The 19,016-nt window shown below is 40.2% G+C and overlaps 1 protein-coding gene across 1 annotated transcript in view; it reads left to right on the top strand.

Annotated features, from left to right (window-relative positions):
• The first annotated feature begins 5,978 nt into the window (after window positions 1-5,978).
• GPC6 (glypican 6) overlaps window positions 5,979-19,016 on the top strand; it is a 1,180,914-nt gene continuing 1,167,876 nt past the window's right edge. The window contains exon 1 of the mRNA XM_079136560.1: window positions 5,979-6,788. Coding sequence (XP_078992686.1) covers window positions 6,629-6,788 — 160 coding nt within the window. The 5' untranslated portion in view covers window positions 5,979-6,628. The remainder of the gene's footprint in view (window positions 6,789-19,016) is intronic.

Raw genomic sequence — 19,016 nt, forward strand, 5'->3', positions numbered from 1 at the left:
AGAGAAAAGCTAACTGTCCACTTGACCTCAAGAACATTGCCTCTAGTCCCCTCCTTCAAACACACAAGCAAATAAACAAACAAAAACACTATTGCTTTATGGTATAACACCAACGAAGAAGTTTTATTGACCTGTACTTAAAAGTACACAAAAACAAAGTCCATTTAAAATTTTCACTTTTCTTTCCTTGCTAATATCTATGGTAATTTACAATAAAATCAAAGGACTTCAATCATTGTATTATGAAGTTTTTAGAAAACTTCCCAAATTAAGAGCTTTGAATATGTTGATCATTAAATTTTAGAATATTCAGATTGTTCCAGAGATGGAAGGGTTTTTGTCACATTACTATCTTCAACATTTTTTCAGATTTATTCTGATTTTCACCAGTCCAAAAATTCAATTTTGTAATTTATTTTTCTCAGTGATTCGTGTTGTGATCCTATGTGAAGACAGTAGGTGGAAAATAGCTTAATTATATAATTATTTATCTTACTGCTCAGACTGGAGGGCAATATATAGTAAAAGAGGTAACAGCAATATTTTGTGGCTTAGTCCTCATTTCTTTTCAAAATCAAGTCTGTGATACTGCTTATTTATTGTTGATATAATTAATGACAGGTAATTAACCCAGGGCCTTTTAAAATCTGAGAAATCATTTCCGCAAAGAGTAAATGTGTTCTATTGATGAAAGTTAGCAACGTGAGGAGCTGGCCTTAAGGAATGTCATTGTTTATGGTGCCAGATGATCTGAAAACTATGCAGAGCTCCATTCATCTTTCACAAAGGCAAAAGAACTGGAGTAATGACTGCCAAGATGCATGGTTCCAATAATCTAGGTATGTCAAATTTACTGCTTAGCTGCAGAATGATCTCCAACAACATTAATATCTGAATTTATAACGAGTGAGGCAAGTTTAAATGGTCTCCTTTTTTGAACTACAAAAATGAAAGTTGATGCATCTGCAAGAGGATCGTAATCTGTGTCACTCTTACATTTACATATCTGATTTGGAAACACTTTGAAAACATGTGTGCTTTAAATAGTGATTTTTTTTGAAAGCATTTATTAATATTGTGAGCCATCAAATGAAAAATGAAACTTTTTTTTTTTAAATGAAACTCTTCCTGCTATACAATAAGTTTTTCTAATGATGGTATAAAATGATGCTCAGCAAGGGTTCCATTTGCAAGATTGTTTCAGTGTGTAATCTAAACACCAGTTTTTGGAAAGCAAATATTTTATTATTTAATATTTAAATGTATTTTATAACCTACGATGCATTTCTAAGCATAAAAATCAGAATCAATGGATCATTAATAAATGTGAAAAATTGAAAATGGCATTATAAAATCACTCTAATGTTTTAACATATTTTCTGTTTATACCTTCTTGATGACTGGTAGTAGTATTTCAAGTAAATGAGTAATGCTTATGAATACATGAAATACTTTCATTGTCTAAGCTCTCAGCATGTATGAAAACTAAACATAATTAAATAATTATGAGCTCCTTCAGTTCTCTTGGCTAACCCCTACCACAACTATTGGGTAAAAAATCAGATCAGGCAGATCACATGATTCCCTTCTTTGCAGCTAAACAGTTCTGTCCTCACAGTTTTAGAGGAATACTGTAAGACAAGAAGAATCAGTTGTCCCTCATGATTGGCTTTCCCCCAAGCAACCCCACTGGTTCTTAGCTGCCCGAAAGATATAATTTTTATTGGTTTATATCAGCACTAGCTATACTCTAAAGACTCAAAAAAGTGGTAAATGAACTATTAGGACTCGGTTGGGCATAAGTCATAAAAAGAAAATGAAATATTGTTTTTACCATTTCTGGTCATTATTCACCCAAGTTTACCTTTTCTTTCTGTGTAACTCAGCAACCTTCCCATTATCCAGGCACCTGGCAGAGCTACTGTTGTTAGATTTCTGACAGCTTTTTCATTACAGACTCTGTTTTTCAAGAGGCAGGTTAACTAAGCAATTTTGATTTGTGCCAAGCTGAGATGTGGAATAGACACTCGAAGTCCATTCTCTTGTTTTCATAAGATTTCATTTGAACTTATTTGTTCTACTTTGATGTAAAAACACAAAGAAAAAGCTAAAATTCACCCAGTTGTTTCTCATTCATGAGTTAGTACGACTAGGCAAAAGAATTCTGTTATTGTGTCTTATTATTTCCATTTTTCTAAACTTGTGTTTTTTTTTTTAAATTAACAAAAGACCATTTCATACCCCTAAGTTGTTATTTTATTCAGAAAAATATTAAGAGCCATCAAGTATAAAATGATGGCAAGAACTTTTTGCATTGGAAAATATGACACAAATGTTACATTTTCACTTTTGTTAAAAAGTGTAACATATTCATTGCACAACAAGTTTCTCTCATCATAGAAAAACACATTTCCTGTAGAAAACATGGAAAATGCAGACAAGAAAGAGAAAAATACAAAAAATTAACCTGCTATGTGAATTGATATTGAATTTTTTTTTTTTGGTACTGGTGTACTGGGGATTGAACCCAGGGTACTTAATCACTAAGCCACATGCCCAGCTCTTTTTTATTTTGAGATAGGGTCTCACTAATTTGCTATGGCCTCACTAAGTTGCTGAGGCTTGCAACCGTCCTGCCTCAGCCTCTGGAGCTGCTGGGATCGGTGGTGTACACCACCGTGCCAGTTCTACCTCTTTTTGATATCTGGTCTGTCTTCCTGAACTCTTTGGAGCTTCATGCGGAAGACATGCCTGATGCTCAATCTACCCCTCCCAGTTACCACACTGCCATCAATTGTGTTGGACATTTTCAGTCTTTCTACCCACTTCAGGTATGATTCCATGTGGTCTGGCACCTACACAATTACTCCACTAAACTGTTTCCCTCAAAATTTCCAATAAGGCTCTTGATCATCACCTAAGTACCATTTCTTCCATCTTTGTCTGTGATATTCACTGCAAGTTGCTTCACATTATAAAATCCCTAACTGGGATTCTTTACTGCTACCTAATTTTTGTTCTCTTCTTACATTTGCAATCAATCCCTGTCACTTATCTGCAATTTCTCTTGTTCTTCCTTTAGTCTGATGTATGTGCTTATATTGTTTTCATTTGTAAACAGTAGGATAGCCAAATGATAGTGGCATAAACTTACGGATATTTATTGATTGTTTAATAAGAAGTCCAGGACTGGTTTGTGACTGAAATAGGAACTGAAGGATCTGGTTCCTTCCAGCCTTCTGTTCTGCCATTGACTCTCTGTCAACAATGCTTTGTTTCTTATTCACAAGATGGCCACCTAGCTCTAAGGAGGCAGGAGGTTGAGGCGAAAGATCTTTCTGCTTTTTCAATTGGGGACAAATATTTTTTAGAAGTCTTCTCCTTAAATCACATTAATGAGAAATGGTTCATATTCTACTCCTATACTATCTAATAGTAAAGGAAAGGAATTGCCACTACTCACTTAAACCAATTGTGATTTATCACTTTGCAGTGGGTACAGTGTCCCCCAAATACAATCTGTCTTAGGGTAGCAAGAAGGGACAATGGCTGCGGAGTAGATGATTGACAGGGTCAGCTCTACTGTCAGTTACAGCTGCTCAAGACTAAATCCTTTTTTCTCTACCACTCAAATCTTTAAGGTTACATTCATCTTATGCCCAAGAAAGGTTGTTAGTAAAACCAGCTGGGATGTGAAAGTGCTGGATAAACAGAAGTTTTACTTGTAAAATATGCCACATTTCCCCAAAGAAACAAATCTTAAAATAAATGTTTAGTGATATTTCTTGTGTATTGAACCAAGCACCATATCATACTGATCCTTTCCTCAAAATTTAGCTTCATATTCTTTCCATTTTTCCATCCTCTTTTAAGCCTCTATCACTAAAAACCTTAATCATGGTAGCAGAGTTCCATGTGTTTCCTCAACTTAACTTTCTCTTGCTTCTATTATTTTCTATTTTACACCACTTCAAACAGGGCTACATTAATGTATAACTGTACCCAGAAAGCTGCTGAATTTTTTGATTGGTCTAAAGTTCACAAACCTACTCTAGACTCTTTGACCCTCCCATGGAGATTAAGCTAATATATTTATGCTTGATTAAGCTAGTAACTCTTTCCATGTACTAGCCTTGCTGTAGAGTCTAGGGACATTTTATGAGTGTATGTGCAAGAGGCTAGTCTGTATAGAGGCACTGAATACTTAAGTTCAGTAAACTTAAGCATTAAGTTGACCTTCAAATGGTTTAAAGCCACATATACTATGTTTTTACACATTTTCCTTCCACCTCAAATGTCCATTTTATGAGATTATCTGCTATACACTGCTAATTCATGGTAAATTACAACGAATCCCAGTGTGAGATCATAGGGTAGGGTATGTATGCATTTATGCCCTCCTCTGGAGTTCACAATGGCTATCACCTGTGATAGTAACCGAAGTGCGAAGGAGGTCACGTTATCAGATATCACAGAAGTAATGAATTCATTTTCTACTCCTGTCAACCTTCATTCCTTGCTCACAAAGATTCTGTAGTATATTTTATTATCTTAATTTCAAACTTCAAGGAAAATAAGTTATAATTTAAGGTCCGCCAGTTAGCAAAAACGTCATGAAGACAAAAATTGTGCTAAAGTTAAAGAGAAAAAAAAAATAAGTTGTTTTCAGAAAGAAATGGTCAGCTGCGGAGTTTTGTTTTGTTTTTAGCTATGGAGTTTGAAGAAGAAAAAGTCACCCTGTAAATGACAAGGTTGTTTTTAATGCATTTCCAAAGTTTCAATGATCTTTGATCTTACACTTGAGTCTTTCTGGTGGGTTAAGAGAGAAGCAGTTTATTATTAAAGACAGGAAAAAGAAGTACCTAATGTGTTGGAATGAAGGTGAAGATGTGGTGATGATGATGACAAAATAAACTTCATGGGTAATTCTGGTCATTAACAGCATCATCAGAAAGATCTTTGTGTAGCTTTGTAAGTGAGCTTCACAAATTAGTCATTTTGCTTCACAAATCAGTAACTTCTGGAATGCTGACCTAATATACCCAAGACCTCACAAGAGAGCAAGCATTATCAGCCCCACAACCCCAACCTTTGGCTTGGGTTTAATTACACCACTCAGTAGTGCCTGGTGCTCTGGATTTCAACACCGCTAGACTTCAATGTGCTCATTAGCATGAGAAAGTCAATGGAAATGAAGCCAACCAGAATCTTCACTTTTATCCCATTTCACAGAACTTCAGTATAAAGGGTAAAGTGTATTGATTCCTAACTTCAGAATTCTGTTAACTTGGAAGAAAATGAGCTAAGTCTGGGATGTGACACTATCTGATGAGAGGGAAGACATGCCCTCCTCCTCAGTATCTTTCTGCACCTGACCCTTGTTCTCTTTGCTTCTGTGTGGTGTTCGCTTTCTAGTTCTTCCACACGTGTAGTATTTTTGATCCCAGACTATCTAATATTTGAAATGAAAAAGTAATTAGTTGAATTCAGAACCAAACATTTTTAAAAAGAAAGGACTCTCGGTCTCTAATATGTGCACAAACTACCTGTTTTTAGAAGGCAAAACACAATAAAACCAAACAGAAATTAGACATCTAAATCATGCGGTGGTTGTACTCTGCTACCCAGGGACTCCTCTATATGTTTATTTCTGCCCTGGCTTTGTGTTTCACTAGGACAAGAGCAACAATTGGAATTCCAATGTCCTTTATCTCCACAAAAATACAGTTTAATAGCATAAGTTAATGACTTAAAAGAACTTTGTCCTTCTGGATTTCTTATTTATGTCACTGAAGGCAGCATGTCGGATCGGTAAGAAGGATGTGAAGTGAATGAGAAAATAGGGACGTTTCCTTTTTTAATTTTTTCCCTCCTACCGAGTCGAAGGCGATCCAGTCCAGGTTTTGCTGTCGACTCTGTCTCTGAATTTCGGCTGTGCAATGTGTAGCACGTTTCTCTCTCTCTCTCTCTCCCCTCCTTTCTCCTTCCCTCTTGCCTCTCGTGTCTGTCTCCAGGATTTCTCTCTTCCTATTTCAGAAGGACGCTCGCAGGCTCCCTCAGTCTGTGTGCAGCTGAGGTTTCCTCCGGATCCCGAATATCCCCAACACATACCTCCACGCACACACATCCCCAAGAACCTCGCGCTCACACCAACATACACACGCGCGCACACACTCGCGCTCGCCTGTCCACCTCCCTCCCGGGAGAGCCGGCGCGCGTTCCCACCTTCGCGGCGCACTCTAGCCAGCGGAGCTCGCCGCGCTCTAGGATTCTGCGGCTCGGGGCTCGGATCGCAGCTCTGAACCCCTATGGTCATTTTTAAAACATTTTTTCCTTCTCCGCTTTCTCTTTTTTTAATTGCACAGTTTTCGATCTGAGGGGATAGCGAAGCAAGGCGGCTGCTTCCCCAGCCAGCCCTGGTTGGCTTGCCATCCTCCATCTGGCTTATAAAAGTTTGCTGAGCGCAGTCCAGAGGGCTGCGCTGCTCGTCCCCTCGGCTGGCGGAAGGGGGTGACGCTGGGCAGCGGCAAGGAGCGCGCCGCTGGCTCTGGCGGGCTTTCGGCTTGAGGGGCAAGGTGAAGAGCGCACGGGCCCTGGGGTTTATCGAGCTGGATTTGCATGTTGCACCATGCCTTCTTGGATCGGGGCTGTGATTCTTCCCCTTTCGGGGCTGCTGCTGTCCCTCCCTGCCCGGGCGGATGTGAAAGCTCGGAGCTGCGGCGAGGTCCGGCAGGCGTACGGTGCCAAGGGATTCAGCCTGGCGGACATCCCCTACCAGGAGATCGCAGGTAAGCGCGGGCGCGCGGCCGGGGCAGCTGCAGCCCTGGGCGGCCGCACGCCTCTTCCTCCCCCCTGTTGCTGAGTTGGTGTGCTCACTTTCTGTCGGGGATCCTCGGGGCACTGCGTCTCCGGGCCGGGCGGCGGGTGCTCCCGCGGCTTCTCCCGCGGGGAAGGTGTGCGTCTCCGCTGCTCATTGTGTGCACACGCGGGAGCACCCTCTTTCCCTCCTGCCCTCCCTCTGCTCTCGCGCTCGGCTACCTCCGTGGTTAGGGAGGGCCAGGCGGGCCGAGGAGCCGGGGGCACTCGGGGGTGGCCGCGGGCCGAGGGCAGATCGCCGAGCGGGGCGCCCACCCTGCGCCTCTCGCTCGGGCAAACTTGGAAGAACTGCGACCGCAGTTTGCCCAGCGCCACCGTCTGAGTGGCGCCTTCTCCACTCCCGCCTTCGCGCCGGCGGGGGCGGCGGCGAGACGCGGAGGGCTCCCGAGCCCCTCTCTCTACTCTCTGGGTCGTGCCGGGAGGCTGAGCGCTCGCTGCCAATGCTGGGGGCGGGCTAACCTGAGGGGACACCGGCAGGACTCCGGCCTCGGACCACGGCGTTTCGGGGCTGGTTTGGGGACTTCACGGACTGCCTATTTCAGATTTGGGGCGGGCTCTCCCGTTACGGTTCCTCCGAGCTTCCCCGGTTGCGGTTGGTCACTCGTGTTGGGGAGACACCCCAGCCACCCTGCGCGGCGCCGCGTCCTGAGCGCGGCCTCGCCAGCCTGCGGGCTCTCGGAAGCTTAGCCAACTTGCGCGCGGGGCTCAGCTGGGGATTGGGCTCTGGGTCTGCGGACCCCGCGTCCCCCGCATGCTCCGCCACTAGCATTCCTCGGCCGAGAGCTCGAGAGCCCCCACGCTCCCTCTCGGCGCCAGAGTGTGTAGCACTTGGTCTCCAACAACTTGCGCAGCAGGCTGGGCGCCTGTTTTCCGGCTCTTAGCTCCAACCGAATCCAGCTTCTCTGGGGCTCTGAATGAAACGTGTCCGGGAGATAATCCGCCGGCTGCGAGGGGAGCGAACTGAGGGAGGCCAAGGGAAACCTGGAGATGCTGCGAGGGCGCGGGCTGCTCAAACTGGGGAGCTGAAGTCCTTAATGACCTCAGATCGCCGAGCGTTGGAAACGCTGGATTTCCTTCAGCTGCTCTCCGCATGTGGCCAAAGAATTGGGATGGATGAAAAGCGTTTTGCAGTTGTGTTAAAACATCACAGTTTCAATGCGTTGTGGAATTGCTGTTTTATTGTGATTGATCTCCAAACTCTAGAAGTGAGGGGCTTTACTCACGCCGAAATTAACACATTTATATAAATTTGGGCATTACAAAAAAAAAAAAAAAAAAAAAGGCGCATATATCATGTAGCGTGGTGCCTTGTATAGAGGGAGCCTTTTTCACTTCGCAGCCAGACATTCCCTCCGAGTCAAGGCGAAGCCTGGGGTGAATTACAAGACTGATTTTCCATCCTTGTCACTTCGTGTCCCCCCACTTTCCAGAACTCCTTAATTTGTTAATCAGTGAATAAAGAGCAACTGCCCCTACAACCCCTTAAGTTTCTTAACTCTTTCCTCTTTGTCTACTATTATTTCATTCTTTTTAATTAATTGATAAGGATCAGCTCCGCTTTCCCCCCCCTCCCCTCATCTCAGAGAATTCAACTTTTAAAAGGTTTGTAACACGGAGCACTTTAGAAACTTTTTCTCCTCTAATCCTTTTTTTTTTTTTTTTCAAATTGTATCTTTCAAACAGATATTTCTCAACATTATTTCAGATAAAATATCTCAAAGAAGACAATAGTTAAGTATTTTAAAATTGCTTTGGTATTCTTTAGTGGGTAATGAGACTCTCAGGAAACCATAGTCCATCCTCAGCACTATGAAAATCTCCTTAAGAACAAAATGAAGACTTTCAGTATAAATGTTTTCTGCAGTCAACATTTACTTTCTTGGAGAACATACCCAGTGGTTTATATGAATCGTTTAGTAGTGTTTTAGTAGCAGAAGGTTTAAAAAAATTTTTTTTTCCTCCCTGCTCCTTTAAAATAAGTTCTGCCTATCAGATATGAATTCCTAACATGTGGGCACTCTCGATTCTCCTACTTTCTAGGACAAAAGGCACACTGATGCTGGTGGACATAATCAAGAGCCTGGTGACCATTGTGTAAGAGGCACATTTGAAAGGAAAATAATGAATTGAAAAATAATTGTGTTTTTTAAGTGTCTACTTTTTTTTCCCAAAGTAAACAATGCTAAAGTAAATTAGGTTTGCTATTGCTTTTAATAACCACTAAAGAAATATGACCAATTATTTAATGAATAATAATTTCTCTCTAGTTCTTGATAATATTTACATTTCATTATCTATGGTGATTATCCTTTCTTTAAACTCCTTTTCATCCTTTGCCTTGTTTAGACATCCATTGGTTTGCTTGAGAATTAGCATGTGCCATTGGTAGTACCCCAGGAAACCTGCATTAAAAACAAACAAACAAACAAAAATTGCTCTTCAGACTTCACATTCATGAAAACTGTTTCTGGTGGAAGATGTTTGCAGGTAACTTGCTTCGAAAAATATCTGAAAAGTAATGACAGCATTATGTCTCATCATGACATTAAGGTTTTACTTAGAATTTGCAGTTATAAATAGTACTGCTTTCTATTCTAGAATAGAGCAAAGTTCTTCAGATCATCAGGTGATGGACTGTGGTAGGTAATATATGAAGTTTTCCTCTCTGAAAGTGCTTGGGAAGGGGTGTTTTACATCATCAATCTTCACTCAGCCCTGATTTTAAACTGTCACAGGCAGAACAGATCAACTCTATCCATCTTTGAAGACCTCCAAAGGAGAGTGGACTCCTGAGTCCTCTCAGCTCTCCATTCTAATAGTTCAGAATTCTTGTGGTGTAGAAATATTTCCACACATCTAGCCAAAAGCCTTTAGGATGTGCTCATTTATTTTCTCCTGTTCTAGCTTCTGGGAAGATAGTGAGCAGTACATCCTCAGTGTGACAGATTCCTGTCTTTCCTCAAGCTTCATTAATCCTGTTATCCCATCTTCCACTTTGACTCATCGTGGTGGCTCTAAACTACTGGAACGCCACAGCTGACAGTGGAACCTGTTGTTTTAGACTTATTCTGTCACTGTCTTAAGCCCTAAGCCTTTTTGGAGTCGTCAGTTATGATACTCTGAAGTTAAGAGTGACTTATGTGTTCATGTTTCCATTGCACGTAGGTTTATTTAACAATCTCATGTACAGAAATTCTGTGACCATCACTTATGTAGAGGCATTACCTTGAAAACATTACCTTAATGAATATTTCTAATAATTTACATATGCTAACATTAGCCCTATTTTATGGATGAAAAAACTTATCAGAAGAGACTGAACTAATTAACTTGGCAAGGTGACCAGGCTAGACTTCAAACCTAGGGAGGCTGGTTCCAGAGTCCGGAGATCTAGCGTGGCCCAGAACCTTACAGTATTAAGCTGCTAGCATTTGTTGAATGATTGCATTAAAAATGTATTACATCCTCTTTTATTAGTAATCATTTGCATCCTTATGGTTGTTCATTACTGTATACTTTTCTATTTACTTGTAATATCGCTAACATCTCAAAATCACTTTGAATATGTTTTTATCTTCTCACAAATTGGCCACATTACCACCACTAAAATGTCCATATATTTATGCATTTTCCTAATCATTTTATTGTATACATGTATGTGGTTATATGAAACACAGAAACTAAAGTACATGTGTTGGTTTCTTTCCATGGTCTGAATCTACTGGAATATTAGTCTAATAAAACTTCTGATAGGAAGTTATCCATGGGGATGAAGGAAGAAGGGAAATTATCTCTACGGGTTAAGACAAAAATTATAATAAACTCTATTTTCAATATTTACTTTGCCTTGCTTTCTGTCTCAGGTATTTTGAGAATTGGATTGCAGCTAGATGTTAAGATAGCATTAAACTCTTCTCACATCTCTTTGATGTCAGTTTATCAGCTGTTTATCTCAAGGTCTACAGTAAAAAGAAAAAAGTTCTTTTATACTTCGCTTATGTACTAACAATTTTTTTTCTAGTCCTTTATTGGCTTCAAGGATACACACACACACACACACACACACACACACAAGCACATGCTTGACCTTTGTCAGATAACTCTTGCCTGTCTTTGGAAATGGGTCCTGTCCTCTGCTCCCCCAGCAAACCAACTTATTTAATATATTTGCCATTAACACATTTTCTGTTTGCATGTAGACAATAGATTAACATAAATGGAAAAACTGTTCCTCTTTTATAGCCATATTAAATGTCGTACTTTGGGATAAATTATTTAAGTTCCATTTATTTGCTTCCTTCAAAGATTCTGAGGTCTTTGCCCTCTGTTTAGTTAGCTGATGTCTTTAAAGTCCTTTGGATGAGCAGTGTGATTTATAAATGAATTAGCTGAACTTCAAAAAAATTTTTTTTTAATGATTTGGCAGGTCACTAGATTTCTAAAAGAATTACATTAATTCCAGGTATCAAAGCAATCTAAAATCTGGACTATTAGGAGTGCTACTTGTTAAACTCTTGATTTGGGAATTAATTTTAGGGTGTTCCTTGCAAACAGAGTTATGGTAACTCATTTGGGAAGAAGTCTTTAAATTGACTGATATGCTTTTTTTTTTTTTTTTTTAACATGAAACACATCTTTTAATTGCATTGCATCTTAATAGCTTGTGAGTAGAAATGTAGGCCACTCTCAAAGTTAATTTAAAAATGTACAGCATTATATATTGTGGTATAAAGATTATGTCATTATGTAAGAAAGTGACTAGCATTCCTTTAAAATTATGGGTTAAATTTATGAATACTTATACAGAATTATCAGGTACTTTTATGCTAAAATGACCTACCTTCATTCACTAGAGTTGAGTAGATATAAGAATTTGGGGTAGAGATTACAGTAAAATAGTAGCTTACAAAGTGATTTTAACGACTTAATTTTATATTCAAATGTCCAAAAGTAGGATTATAAGACTGCCTCCCCCACCCCCTGCCTTAATTCTCATCTCTCAAAATATTTCTAGCAAGGCCAGAGGTGATTCAGAGTTGTCTTGTCAGTATAAACAACTATTTGATATTTTTAAAAACTTGGTGTTTATATCCCTAAATTCTGCTCTGCTAAATTCTTTAGCTATACATAACTCAGCTTAAATAGTTTCATAGATTTCCCCAGTTTATTCAGTTTACAGTAATTTAAATGATAATGTTTGAAAGTGTTATTGAATCTCTGGGATAGCATATTTGTAAATAAAGGTTTCATAGTGGTAAGTTTTAGGTAAAGATTTCTCAGTCTTAAATATTTTGGATGCAAATATCAAGTTTTTAAAGACTTGAGATGAAAAGTATTTTCTAAACAAGTGCAATAGGAAGAAGGAAAAATAGGAATTTGGTTCCGCATGTATACATTATCTAGGTTGTTGATTTTTTAGTCACCCATTCTTCCCTTCCTTCTGGCAATTTTTAAGTTCATGTACTAAATATTTATTGTACATTTACTATGTGAAGTCTCTGTGCCGCCTGCTTGGTCTAGAGTCCCAGGAAATTTTGATCCCAGCAGGGAGACAGAAATTCAGGGCACCATTCAAAATGAGTTAACTACAGCTGGGGTAAGTACACAGTACTAAAGGTACCTGGCACTGCAGGGACATTTTATGGGAGCCTTTGATCTAGGCAGAGGGTTTTAGAAATGCTTTCTTGAGGAAAAGCCAGGGGATCTTGACTATGAGAAGCCATCAGTAAGGAATGAGAACAGTGGAAGGGACACACATGTCCTGTGAGCTGAGAACATAGGACACACGAGAAGAGTTCCAAACCTGGGTACACCTGGGAGCTGGGGAGAGGGCCAGGTAAGTGACTTATATGAAGGACTCAAGCATAGCCCCAGCAGGTCAGCCCTGTGTCCTTTGCTTTTTCACAGCAGATTGGGCCCTTTAACTCAAAAGCGCACCAGTTTAAAACTCAAGTTTTACACTTGCAGTTGCTTTAAATATACTACACTAAGAACCTGCCTGCTTCTGTGCCCTGCAGAACTGCACCTGTCCTGCTCGCTGGGCATAAGGCAAACCCTGGGGCAATAACTGCAAGCTGCTGCTGCCCTTTGCAGCTCTCTGCCCCAGGGACTCCCCAGCATGTTGCCAAGTGACATTGCCTGGGTACATAATGCCCTTTCTCCCATTGCCTATTCCCCTGGGAGTGCCTCCTGCCCTTTGGGCCTTGGCCTCTCTGTTGGCTGTGGATGGTCTGTTGTGAGGGACCTTCCCTTACTTGCAACCCAAGCGCCTCTCAAATGAAGCGCACTATGTGCTACTGCCACCTGGAGGTCATACCATTTTCCTTGAGAAGCTGTGCAGTGCCTTGAGCTCAGATGACTTTTGCCTTTGGCCTGAGAGCAAAAAAGCTGTCTGAGAAGTGTTTCCATCAGGATGGACAAGGTTTTGAAGAGTTACTTTGGTTGCTCTGGAGAGGAACAAGATGGAGAATTAATCAAATCATATCATCAGTCCCTAAGATTTAAACCATGCTGTGTCAATGGCCTAAGTACCAAATATCAGTGTTTAACTGTAATGACTGGAATCAAAGAATAAAGCAATTTCTTTGACCGTACTAGGTGGGGACCGTAGGTGGTGGCAAGATTTAATTGGGGCCGTGAAGGATGGGTAGCATTTGGCAAAAGACTATGAAAGAAGGTGGTGTTCAGGGGAGAGTTCATATATGTGAACCAAACAGGGTGTGAACAGCAAAGAAAGAAATTTATTAAGAATTTGTAAAAAATAATATTGAGCAGTTTGGGTGGGGTTGGATTTTTAGAGGACCTTGGAAATCCCAGGCTTTGTAGAAGGGGAATGAGGTCATTCTTCTAGGTTACTGGCAGTGAAGTGACATGATGAGAGTATTGTTTTAGGCTGATCAAGCCTTATAAACAGGACGGATTAGAGAGGAGGTCATTAGAGTCCCAGGGGGATGAAGGAGGACCTGGAGGAGGCTGTTTCAGAGGCTGAGCAGGAAGTGCTGAGGACCCAGAGGAGGGCAAGAGGAGAGAAGGGGCCAAATAAGGTCATCCCAGAAGAGGAGACAAAGAAAATTGAAATTTTAGTAAATTTTAAAAACCTAAAAACTTGACTGCGCTATGTAGAAGTTCCAGTAAAAGCATAAAAAGGAAGAACTGTTGAACTCTTTCCTGAAATAACCTGTGTCAGTTAAGATGCTTTTGGCTGCAGCTCACAGAGAATCCTGACTCCATAGGCTTCACACAGCAGGAGGTCCCAACACAGGGCAGTTGTAAAAGTGAGAAAGTAGTAATTTTATAGTGTCTTCAGGGTGCCAGATTCTCTCCACCTTGAATCCTTATTCTCCCATATCACCTCCATATGAACTCAAAGTGGCTGCTGGAGCTCCAGGAGTCGACCAAAGCCACCAAAAGGGACTCTTTGTCCCCACATGTCCCTTGGGGGAGACTCCCTTCAGAAGTCCCCAGCAGATGCACACTTCAGTCCAGAGTTGCTTCCTATGCCCATGCTCTAAGGGAACGGAAAGGGACCCTAGGCCTTGAGCTGGACTAGTCACCCATGTGCCCTCCCAGGGAGCTGATGGCCACTACATTGCCTGTTGAATCTTTGTATTCTTAATAAGAATCCCAAGGAATTGCGTTGTGATGGAGAAATTTGAGAGAAAATACACAGACTGTCTGAATTAATTAGGTATTTAGCTTTGTCTCTTTAATCTGGTATTTCTCAACTCTGGGCAATAGTGAATTGAAAAATGTTTAACAGTTGGTCTGGGGGCATCTGGGGGCTCCTGATTTGTAGCATCTGCCAATTTCTGTTACATAAACATTCCCACCATGACCAGTTCCAAGCTGCCAAGAATTAATAACCAGTTCACAAAATTTCTTAGATTTTAATAATCAGTTCTTGCTAGTTGGAAAGAGCCTGGGCCATTGTGGGGAGTAAATTTAAAATCTTGCGGGATATTAAAAAAGAAAACCAACCCTATACCTGAGCTTTATCTTTAGAGATTCTGATTTTAATTGGTTTGGGAATAGGGGCCTGACCCTTCTCTCCATCCCTGTCTTCTTTTCCTTCTTTTTTTATATTACCTGAATTAATTCTGATGTGATTCTGTGACTGAGATCCAGTGATCTGGAGCAGGAATACTTAATAAACTTTGTGCATTGCAATCACTGAAGGAGGGCTGGATAAATACAAATGGCTGGAGTTCACTTCTCAGAGTTTCTGATTCAGCAGTTTGGGGCTGGGTCCAAGAATTTGCATGTCTGGAAAGTTCTTTGGTGACGCTAAAATAACTAATGCTGTTGAATCTTTGGGAGTTACACTCTGAATTCCATTCAAAGTGGGTTGTTTATTTATGCTCCCAGTGCTGCGGATTGATCCTAGGGCTTCCTGCATGTTAGGCAAGTACTGTGACACTGAGCTACATTCCCAACCCTTTTCATTTTATTTTGAGACAGGTTCTCTTAACTTGTGCAGGCTGGCCTTGAACTTGAGATCCTCTCAACCCAGCCTAACAAATAGCTGGGATTACAGGTGTGCACCATCACGTGTGGCTCAAAGTGCTTTCAGATACAAGTTTCTGTCAGGGTACAGTTTCTACCTTGGTCTTGGATAAGAATCCAAAGAAAATAGGTTATCATTCCAAATTGTATCTCTCATCTCTCCAGATTTCTTTAAAAAATTTGCCTTGGCCACTAGGGGGACCAAGGAAAAAAGTCCTACTTCCTGTACCTGGAACTGTAGGGCCACCCCAGCTACCTTGAAGATTAGAGGGGAATCTCCATGTTGCTTTAAAGGGGAGGTTGGCAGCATTATTTAAAGTCACACTTTAGGATTCCCCACTCTTTCATTATGAGAGCCCCATTTTTCTTTGATAATTTGGCATGCTTTCTGCAAGTATACATGACTTTTCTTCTTCTTATAATGTCTGCCCTATTTAGAGGATTTTGGGTAAAGAGGAATCCCATCCCTTCATGTCCTCTTTGAGCTGGTTTTTCCACCTTAACTTCTTGGGTGTTGATCTAGCCATTTTTCCTGACCTCTAGGTTCTTACAGGAGACTGCATTTAAGAGCTGGTCACTTTTCATTGTACATACATTTAATTAAATTTATAGCATAATCCAATTCTGGGCATGCAATCTTGGGTTCTGTAAGCTTTATCACTTGCATGTTTGTTCCTTATTAAGGTTCTTAAATTCCTTAAGAAATGGACTTTTTCTCTATGTGCCCCAAGGAGAACTGAGAGAGACTACCAGGGGACAGTGCTCTTCAGTTGAATTTCAAGGAATTAGAGATATTTCCTCTTAAGTCTGCAGTGGTTGAGACAATGATGTTCTCTGGAAAGAAAGCACTTTGAGGTCTTCTAAAAAATGATGAATAATTTTCACTTATTATTTTGCTAATGGGTCAGAATAACTCAAAAGTCAATAGCACTGGTGAATTGAACTTGAAAAAAGCCAGCCCACACAGAGAATAGATATTTTTAAATGATAGGCTTTAACTTTCTCCTAAAAAAATAAGAAAATATTGTCCTTTAGCTATTTGCTTTCCTATTTTTTAAAATAAATTCCAATGATTAGGAGTTTTTAAAACCTCAAAACCTGTAAAATTTAAAGGAGCCAATAATTTTTTTTAATGCAAAAACTTAACCGATATTTTCTTTAAATACAGCGAAGTAATTTATTAAATAAAAAACTGCTCCTGGGAATTAACTTGTAAAACTAACCATCCTCATATCTTTTCAGTTACTTTGTATCTGTAAGATTCCTATTACTTTAAAGGGATATTTATACTAAGGAACTGATTTAGAATCAGAATTTTTAAAGACCTTTTATGGATAAGCTGTTGTAAAATATCACCAATATACAAATCAAGATTTAATCCTGGACTTCTGTTTTTCTGTTTTAACAAATGTTTTTGAAGCTTTTAGGAGCTCTACATGGAAAAATAGGAATTTGTAATTCTAAAGTGCTAACACTGGAAATGCAGGATTCCCGTCTCTACTACTCTGATGTGTTAGGACTTTTCCAGCCATATATTTGTATTGAACTTGGGAAACATAGTTTACTGTTAGGTTTACATTATCAAGTGCTAATGTGTGAAAGGCTTTTATTGTGCTTTTACTACTCACATGATTATGTGGTATCGTACTCGGTATTCTTTCAGAGACTTGTGGGTATTAGACATCACGAGGTCAAGTACTATGTTAAACGCTTCGGCCAACCTTTTTATATGACTGCAATAAAGAATATATTCATTTCACTTACATTACCACATGACTCTTCTGAAAGGTCAGTTTCAATTGAATATAAAATACCTTGCAAAATGGCAAGTCTTATGTCATCAACAAACAAACCCATTATGAATATTCCCTTTCTGGTTCACACCTTCCTCTCTTGGAACAGTAACTGGAAAATTTCTTAGAATCACTTAGAGGTCTTCATCATATATTTTGTATAGTAGACATAAAAATTGTACAAACATACAGTTTTCTGTTTTTGTAAAAAAATACGTACCATATAGAGTAATCATATTTAAATTTCAGCTAAGAAAACAAGTTAAGTGCATTAGGTATTCACAGCACAAAAAAATGAAATTATACATTTTCTATTTTGTTTTTCACAAAAAACTTAACAAATGAACTTTGAATGAGTTGCTCAGCTTGGGTTATTAACATAAAGATAAATGATGTTCTAGGAAGTTACCTGCATAAACATAAGCTGATTTCTGTGATTTGAGTGGCAATTTATTCTTACCCAGAACACGCTCAGCAGACTATGCAAAGGTTTTCAGTTTAACAAAAGGTTGGGCTATATATAGAAATATTGGTGAGAATGATCTTAAATTGTATGTGGTAATCAAGGTCACATTTGGTAACTGGAATAGCAGTTTCCTATAACTAGAAAACCTCTCACACATTTTAAAAAGAATTTCAACCTTTCTGACTGTTAGTATATGAAGCACACCTCTTGACAGTAACCATTGTTACCCCCTGAAATATTTATTTTCAAAAGTAAGATTTTATATTCGAAACAAAGTCTTTAAATGTTCTATATTTTCAAAGACCTGCAAACAGTATGATTTGGGGGGGAAAAAGTGAGCCCCTCTCACAATTAGCATAATCAGGAAATATGGAAAGAGGGAACTCAAACAAGCAGGAGCAGGCTTTTCCCAGCTCCGGGGTTCTGAGAGCTGTCTTTATTCAGGGTGACAATTCCGATTTTAACCTAATTAAGCATTAGAGAGAACCAGCCTCCAAAGAGATCAGCCTGAAGGTTCCTCCATGTACGGAGCTGCTTGTTCCCTCCCTGTTCCCTCCCGGGTACTGCTGGGGAGCTGCTGCCTGGGACTTCTGGAAGGTGCCAGGGATGCCCAGAAGGAGGCTCTGCTGTACAGCGCCAGTCTGTAGGTGCATCACCTTAAGCCACATTTCAGCCTGGTTGCTGTGGAATTGATTTTCACGGCTCATGACAGAAGCTGTTTTCAGCCCATGAAAAGGAAGTGGCTGGGGCTGGGACTCCTAACACAAACAGCAAATTGCTCCATGGCTTTCATAGCACTGGAGGTCTGTTACCCTAAGGTTCTAATGGCCTTTTAACAGTGTTTCCAGCTGAGCAGCAGATGTAAAGGATCCTGCACGTTGAAAGCACTGTTCTTTTTTCCCCCTTCCCTGGAAGAATCATTTTTTACAGACATTGTACTAACATCATATCCTAGGCTCTATTCAGTGGCGTGTTCGATTTAAAAAACTGAAACAAATCCCAGATAAACAGAAAGTGCTATCAGTGCCATAAATCCACTGCCTCATTGGGCTGTCTGTCCTGGATTACCGCCCACCAGGAACTGAGGTCACTGAGGATGTGCCTTCACCAGTCACAGTGGTCCCAAGGGGCAATACCACATCAGGGAACAAATAATTAATGGAATTCTGTAAAGTTTCTAAAATGCCTTGTATTTTTAAGTCAATTCATTTCAATCCTAAAAATTGCAGTGTATGTCTGAAAACAGCCCATTTAACTTCTACCCTGCTTCCCGTCTACCTTGGCTTTCCTTTAGGTTGTTTTGCATGCTTTGTCCTCTCTTGGTCACAGCTGTGAAATGTTTCCCGAATAGGCAGCTGTGTGCGCTCCTCCTCTGCACA

The sequence above is a fragment of the Sciurus vulgaris genome (assembly GCF_902686455.1).
Source record: "Sciurus vulgaris genome assembly, chromosome: 4".
NCBI classification, from domain to species: domain Eukaryota; kingdom Metazoa; phylum Chordata; class Mammalia; order Rodentia; family Sciuridae; genus Sciurus; species Sciurus vulgaris.